The sequence below is a fragment of the Apodemus sylvaticus genome, chromosome 17 (genome assembly GCF_947179515.1).
Source record: "Apodemus sylvaticus chromosome 17, mApoSyl1.1, whole genome shotgun sequence".
In the NCBI taxonomy this organism is placed as follows: domain Eukaryota; kingdom Metazoa; phylum Chordata; class Mammalia; order Rodentia; family Muridae; genus Apodemus; species Apodemus sylvaticus.
In genome coordinates this window covers 71,270,281-71,278,198 of record NC_067488.1, presented here as the reverse complement: position 1 = coordinate 71,278,198, position 7,918 = coordinate 71,270,281, and the positions used below count along the sequence as shown (strand labels likewise).

The following is a 7,918-nucleotide window of genomic DNA, read 5'->3' as shown; positions in this document are numbered from 1 at the left end:
AGACAGTGTGAGCCCGGTGGTGGTGACACACGCCTTTAATCCCAGCACTTGGGAGGCAGAGGCAGGCAGATTTCTGAGTTCAAGGCCAGCCTGGTCTACAGAGTGAGTTCCAGGACAGCCAGGGCTACACAGAGAAACCCTGTCTCGAAAAAAAACAAAAAAAAAAAAAAAGAACACTGAAAGAACACTGACTCTGACTCTTCCAGAAGTCCTGAGTTCAAATCCCAGCAACCACATGGTGGCTCACAGCCATCTGTAATGGGATCTGATGACCTCTTGTGGTGTGTCTGAGGACAGTGACAGTGTACTCACATACATAGAATAAACAGATCTTTTAAGAAAGAAGAAAAGAAAGTGCTCCCAGGAAGAATTTGGCTGTTGGAAGAGTCCTGGGGTCCCCTGCTAACCTAAGATCCCACAGAGCAGTCCTCCTGGGCCTGTTCTCCTGATCAAGGGACCGGGCGGTTCCAGGGAGGGGGTGGTTGTGCCCTCCTTCAGAAGGCTGGGTGGCTGGCAGACACAGCTAGATTTAGAAGTCATTTTCACAGCAGGGAGTCGCTAACCTGCCACCCACAGGGCCCCATGGGGCCTGAGCTACCCCTTCCAGGGTCTGGCCCTCAGACCTGCAGACACTCCCCTCTCTCTCCCAGAACTTTGGCAACTGGCTCTGACTTATCCTCTGGAAGGAGACACGTGTTGCCCTGACACCCTAAATACCCAAATGCCCCACACACACACACAAAATGGCGGTTGTTATTTAACCCAGGATGTGTCTTTTTCAATGCTGGGGACCAAACTCAGGACTGCACATTCTAGTCAAGCATGCTAATGCTGAGCCCCTGTCCCCAACCCTGTCCCCAACCCTGTTCCCCAGGGATTGCACTCCCTTCCCCCTCCCCTTTTTCTTTTTTGGAGACAGAATCTTGCTGGGCCTAACTGGGGTAGGCTGGAATTTGCTATGTAAACCAGGCTGGCCTTGGACTGTCCTCTTACCTCTGACCCCAGTTTACAGCAAAGCCCCACCGTGCCTGTGCCTGGCTTCTCTCTCTCTCTCTCTCTCTCTCTCTCTCTCTCTCTCTCTCTCTCTAATACATATGTTTTCTTTTGCCTGGGTGGCACACAACTCATTTTGTACACCAGCAGGCTGGCCTTGAACACGCAGAGACCCAGCAGCCTCCGCCTTCTGAGTGCTGAGATTGAAGGTGAGGGCCACCAACCGGGCTTCTTCCACTAACTTTTAATCTAAAAGCCACCTCCTCTGTGAAGGCTCCCTGAATCTCCTAAAATTAGGATCTCCCTTGATTGACTCTTTCCAGAAGTTGACACGGATCGCCCTCACTGTCAGTCAAGCCTTGCCGTTTCTACCCTTGAGCCCAGCCCAGAGTCTCGTTCCTAGGAAGCGCTCAGTAAATGCTAGGTTTCGCTTGGCAGCAGTAAGAACTGCAATGGTTAAGTGGTTAAGACCTTTGGTATCTTTGATCTTTGCCCAGGGTGACCCGGCTTCCTTGGCCTCCTCCACTAAGCAACAGGAAATGTGTAGGTTACAGACAGGATCGCAGGTGATTGAATATTCGTGCAGAGCTCCGGCCAGTGAGCTGGGAAACCCGAATAGGAGACCCTCATCCGCTGAATCAAGGCCAGCCAAGGCTGTGGTCTGGGAGCCCTGCCCCCTCTACATCCTGCCTTAGAGTCTCTCTGGGTGTGATGTCGAGCTAATTGGAGGCTGAAAGCATGAGTGGTTTGAGAGTCGGCTAAGGAGTTGCTGGAGTTAGGGTTAGCGGGAGTAGGAACAGAGGTGGGGCCCAGGGAAGGCTTCGACCTGGCGACTGAGTCTGGGCGAAGCCCCCGCTCCTGCCCAGCCGGCGGCTAAATTTACCTAGACTGACTCAGCCCTTGCCCGGAATGAGGGGTGGGGGGAGTGCACCGGGCAGAGGGAAGAGCCGGCAGGGGTGGGGTGGGGGGCAAGGAAGGGAGAGTCCCAGCCAGGGAACAGGGTGAACTGGAAGTTTCCACCAGAGAGGAGTCCTCCTCCCCCTCACAAGAGCGGGAAGAAGTCACAAAGCCCCGAGGGAGGGACACAGAGGAGAGAGGTCAGCGAAAGAGAGACTCCACGGCTGCATAAAGGACGAGTAGATTTATTGGGCGCCTGCTATGTTCCAGGCACTGTGCAAGACGCCTTATATACATTACCTCATTAAATCCTCACAACAACCCTGCGAGGTAGGTGTTTATAAACCCCCATTTGACAGATGAGGAAACTGAGGCTCAGGGAGGTGAAGTGATTTGGCCAAGGTCACATGGCTAGTAAATAGCAGACACAGAGGAAGTGCCCGGGGTTGGAAAGAAAGAAAGAAAAGAAAGAAAAAGAAGAAAAAAAAGGCTTAAATGTCAGTCTCAAGCCGGTTGGCGTGGATTAATACAAAGAAGGGCTCGGCGCGGCCCAGAAGTCTGGGAGACCGGAGGCCTGCTCCCGGCCCCGCGCGCGGTTTGGAGGTGTCGAGGCAGGAAGCCGGCGCCCGGCAGGTAGCTAGGGATCCAGGTAACTGGCAGTGCTGGTGTAGGGGCACTCGAGCACCAGCAACCGGGGGAATCCGCGACCTGCGCGCGCCCCGTAGTGGCTACAGCGAGTATCACACCCCGCACCGTCTGCTGAAGATCGACCTTCCTCCTTGCCCGGCTGTTTTCCTTGGAGAGACACAGAAATTGTCAGGGTCCTGTCCGGTGGGCGATACCGTTTGCGTGGAAAATCCCCGTAACACTCAGAGAATCACTAAGGACACGGAGATGGCGGGGAAGGGGAAGGCCTAATAGTGTCCCAAGCTGATTCATCGGCTACCTTCCCTCTCAGCTTGGGGCACAGCAGGCCAGAGGCAGTGGTGGGGCCTTTATCCGGCTCTGCTTTGGGGAGCACTCACCTAAACCTGGGGAATTGGAATAGAAGCCCTTTGTCCGTTTACATCTGAAAACCTTGACAGTCTTCTGAACTGAGGATGACCTGACCCAAGTGGGAAGAAACCCTCAGAGTCTACTTCACAAAAACCCTAGGGGCAAAAGAATGGGAGGCAGAGAGCGCTCAGTTTACATTTACAGAAGTCCGGGGTGCCCGGGCGGGCGGGCGGGCTGGCGCAAAAATAGTTACTCTGAGGTCCACCGACTAGGTCAGTGGCAGAGCGGGACTTGACACTGGAGTTGTAACATCAAAGAGAGAGAGCCCTCCGGCCAGTTTGCTGGTTGTGTGTATGCATTCATTTCTTCTCTGCCCTGTGGGCAGTTCCTCTGTCTCCTCCGCCCAGTCACTAGGTTCAAAGCCACTCCATTCCTTTTTCTCTCCCGACAGGGAGTCAGGGACCCTGCCCTGACCACCGCAGCCACCATCCCCGACCCTTCGCGTTGTCTCTCTGAGCAGTTCCACACCCCACCCTCACTTTCCCTGAAGCTAACCCTTGAGTTGGCGAATGCTACCTTCCCTCGTTCCTCCCCTCTCCTCGGTTTCAAGTGTGGGAACAGGTATAGGTGGGAAAGACCAGGAAGCAAAGAGAGAAAGGAGGGCGGTGAGCCCGAGGGTGGGCGGGCTGAGCGGCGCGAGAACAAGGAAGGGCTTCGCTCACTCCCTCTCTCTATGTCCCTGTGGCGTTCTCCCGGTGTCCTCTCGGACGAGGCCTTCCTCGGTTTGACTGGTGACATCGAGAATCTGCCGGACTCTGTCGCTCTTCCCGCCTTCCCTGGGCCTGGTGCTCCCAACCGCAGGCAGGCTCCTCTCATTCCACCAGGAGGCGCCTGGGGCGTCTGTGTCGCTTCCATCAGAGGATCCACTATGGATGCTGAGATCCTCGGCTTCGTCTGAATCCGAGTCTGGGGCGGTGTGGCGACGGATGCGGGACACGGCTTCCCGCAACGCCCCAGCGTAGGGCCCTGGAGTCCGCGCCCAGCCCCCGCCCGCGCGCCGTGGGACCCCAGCCGCTTCCGAGCCCTTCACGCCGCCCGCACATCCCAGAGCCGCTGGGCCTAAGGTCGGGTGCTCGGGGCTACCTGGCTGCGTGGGGACGTCTCGCGGGTTCACTTCGCCGACAGGGAACCCCAAACCGCTGGAGGAGCTCTCCTCCAATGAAGAATCCCCCTGCTGTCTGCACTCAGCCTCGCACTCGCGACCCTCGCTCGGTTGGTTTAAGACTCGACTGCTCAACAGTCGCGTTTGGCAAACTGAAGGGCTGGCGGCGGCGCCCTCGCCCTCCTCCCCGTGGTAGGGCTTGGCTTGCCTGAGGCTGTCGCTCACCGTGCATGACTCCCCAGAGGGCACGAGCTGCCCCTGCTGACTTCGAGGGGTCTGAACGTACTGGGACTTTATCACCACGCATGTGGCGTCAATGACAAAGATGCCTTCTCTACCAGCGAGACCTCGGGAACTGCGGGGCAGGGTGTGGGCACGACGGGTCACCTTCCAAACTTCCGAGGTCTCATGCTCTGTCCCCTCTCTTTGACTCAGGGAGTCTTTCCACCCGGTGCCCCCAGGAGCCCAGGGTCTAGGGAGAGTCTGGCTATGCCTAACTGGAGGCTTTTTAGGGGAGGAAAGCCAACATGTGGGAAGCCATATCTGCTCCCGTCCTTCTTTTCCTTTCCTTGACCCGCTGAGCTGCTGCCTGGACCTGGGAACTGGACGTGGCGGGCTGCTGATCGTAGACCCAGGGCGAGCTGCCTCCACGCCTGGGCTGCAGGTCGTTTTGACTTGGGGATGATCATTGCCACCGCCGTTCAGGCCAGCAGCAGCTAGGCCTGAACTCTTCTCTATGGCCCCTTTGTAAGACTCTGGCCTAGCTCTGGCTGCTGCACAGCCTGGAGCTCCTCCTAAGAGTCCCCGTCCCTGTCTGAGACCCCAAGCTCCTAGAACATCCCGGTAGATTCGAGGATCCAGCCTCTTCTTCGTGCGCCCTCCCTCTGTCCTGGTGGTGGCTGGAACTGGGGCTGACGAGGTGGGCGCCCGGGAGAGCTCCGGGCCTCGCTTAGTCCCCAGGGTCCTGTGGGGACCTTCATAAGAAGGTGGAGCCACATAGGGTGGCGGCCGGTCCCAGCGGCGTCTTGGGGCTGTGCCTGCAGCGCCTCTCAGCAGCAGGTGAGCCTCGTAGCTAGGGGGCCCTGGCCTTCTGGCTCCCCATGGCCCCGCCCATGCAACCCCTGGGTCACCCTGCGGGAGAGCGGATGGTCGGGGCGCTCGCCCCACCTGCCCGAAGCGCTCTGGTCTGGAGAAAACTGGAAACCCTGTAGGTTGGGCCGCCCTAAGGGCGTTCCGGGGCTCTGGGCGGGGCTGACCTAGGGGACTCCGTCGGGCCCCGCCAGCCTTGCGCCTTTTTCTCTCGGTCTCCTTGGCCTCCCGCTCCTGCGACGCCGCCTTTCTTTTCTCTTGTTCCCGGGCTCGGACCTCGGCGGGGGGTCCCGCCCGCCAGTTGGTCGCCTCCTGCAGCACCCTGGAGGCCCAGGGTCGGCGAGGTGGCGGCTCAGGGGATCCCGGGCGCAGCCTACACCTGGGACAATGAGTAGGAACCCAGGTGAGCAGTTTGCGGGGACAGAGAGCCGAGGTCCGGGGAGCTGGGAGCACTGGAGACCACTTGGGGCAGCCATGTGGGAGGGTTCGTGTGAGTGTCTGAGCGAGTGCACGTGCGTATATGTTAGAGCTGAAGTCGAAATGAGACTCCTCGTCATCTCTCCATGCACACTTTAACAGCGACTGCCCCATCTCACCGCCTACCACTAGCACTCCTGTCCCCCTAAACAGCGCTCAGTGATTCAGGCCCCAGTCCTCGACGAGTGGGGGAGGGAGGCGCGGGAAAGAGAAGGGGCCAGCAGCAACGCTGGTGCCAGCGGGGAGGTCTGGACCCCACTTCCCGCCCCACCACTTGCTGCCCTTCACCCCTCCTTCACTCACGTGCGGCTCTGGGGCCCACGGGCCCAGTAGCTGGCCTGGATGTCCATGGACTGTCGAGAAGGAGCGCGACGACTATAATGACAGGAAATAGTCTTCACTTCAATCACCAACAGCTTGGACTTCTGCACCCAGAGGCAGCTGCCGGACTCCTCATCCTGGAGCTCCCGGGGGCTGTCGGGCCCCTCGGAGAATAACGGGCCATCCAGCATCCTGCCCCACCCCACCCCGGCCCCCCACCCTCCCACCCGCCCCGTGAGCCCCCTCCCAACCCAGGGAGCTGGCGCCCACTGCAGAGCGGCAGGCCCAGGGACTGGCAACTATATATACCCGGGCACACGTGTGTGCCTGTCTGTGCGTGTGTGAGTGTGTGTGCGAGTGCGCGAGCGCGCGCGCATGTGACACGCCGCCGTGGACGGCTCCGCGCTGCTTCCTCCCCCATGTGCACGGCCGCCCCCTGGGGCCTGGGATTGGACGCCCCTTCCCACTCACTGCTCAGGTCCCCCAAGCCCAGTGGGACCCGCGAGTGGGCGGGGAGAGACTTCTGATTGTTGTCGAGCTCACGGTGCCCCCTCCTCCAGCCCCCATTTCTTCATCCTTCCCGAAGTTTTAACCCTTTGCTTCCCTGCTTGTCAGGTTGCCTGACCACCAGTGCTCTCTCTATCCCTGCCCGCCTGGGCTCCTTTCTCTGACAGTGGTGAGAGCAGAACTCAAGGTCTCTGCCTGCCACTCGCGGCTGGTTTCCATGGGGTTGGGGTGCAAGAGAGGCTGGCCCACAGCTGGGGGGAGCGGGCTATTTTTAGTGTCGGTGGCATTCGGGTGCAGCTGAGATGAGTAACCAGTTCCTAAGCAGTACAGAGAAGAGGAGCCGCTTTCAGGAGGCTTTTGTGCGACTCTGGGGGAGAGCTGCTCCCCCAAGACCTCAGAAAGGCACACCTGTACCCTCAGCATTCTCTGCTGAGGCAGAACTCTGTCTATCCTGGCCACCAAACAGCAGGACGACTCCTACCCTCGATATGGGTGTCCTTGCGCACCCACAGAGCCTTCCATGACTGTGGGCTAGCTCCCCTAACCCAGAAGCCAGGATTCTAGGGTTACACAGTTCTGTGCCCACACAGCTCTGCCAAGCCTTACGTGGGGTGTAGAGAGCGCATATATACACTTGTCCCCTAACAGAGGGGGATGGATAGTATGCTCCTGTGGCAGTCAAATCCCCTAGCAACAGAAGAGATAAAAGTGGCCATTCTTTGCTAGGTTGGGGCTTCTGCTCATGACAGTCACCCCGCCTAGTTCACTTGACTGCCCCAAGTGCAGCTGACCTTTTGGACTCACTCTATTCTGGGGCTGGGGGGGTCCTGCTTGCACCCTCAGGATCCCCCCCCCCAAGCCTGTACCAGGTGTCCCCTGATTCACCATGGTAATGTTAGTGGCAGCACAGCCCACGCCAACCCTTCCGTGCAGAGACTTAGCAACCATGCCTGGCAACCATAGCAGCAGCTCAGTGGAGGGGAGGGGGGTAGGGAGCAGGATGAGAGGGTGGCAACAGCTCCTGACGAAGAAGGGACCATTTGCTGCTCCTGACTTTAAGAACAGAAGCCTGCGGGCTTCCAAACTGTATCCCTTGTCTTCTTCAGCTGCTGTCCTCAGGCTGAGACTTGGTAGGTTCTTAGGGGGTAAATGGGAGAGACTGAAAGATCCCAGTTGTTTTTTGGTTTTTTCATAAAAGTACACGGAGCATTTGGATACAGAGCCTTCTTTTTAAGGGGACAGGGACCAAAAGAACTGTTATAGGGCACACTCATTGAGAGACAGCAAAGCAGACCCTGACCCGTTCTGCTGTCCCCACTCCCCAGCATCCCATATCTCACCTACCTCCGGGCTGCTCTGAGGATGGCTTGCAGGCACTGTTTTCTACCAGGGCCCAACAGAATCCCGCAGCTTTTAAAGCCTTGCCTCCTCCCTGGACAAATCCTCCTTGATGAAGGAATGTGGCACAAGGAGACA

General features: G+C 58.4%; 1 protein-coding gene across 1 annotated transcript; it reads right to left on the bottom strand.

Annotated features, from left to right (window-relative positions):
- Nucleotides 1-2,136: 2,136 nt before the first annotated feature.
- Nucleotides 2,137-6,126, bottom strand: Ddn (dendrin). Its single transcript, XM_052160233.1, has 2 exons — nucleotides 5,918-6,126; nucleotides 2,137-5,516 (listed from the first exon to the last, which is right to left on the bottom strand). Exons 1-2 carry the CDS (start codon nucleotides 6,124-6,126, stop codon nucleotides 3,605-3,607), a joined length of 2,121 nt encoding a protein of 706 aa, XP_052016193.1. The 3' UTR covers nucleotides 2,137-3,604.
- Nucleotides 6,127-7,918: the final 1,792 nt, after the last annotated feature.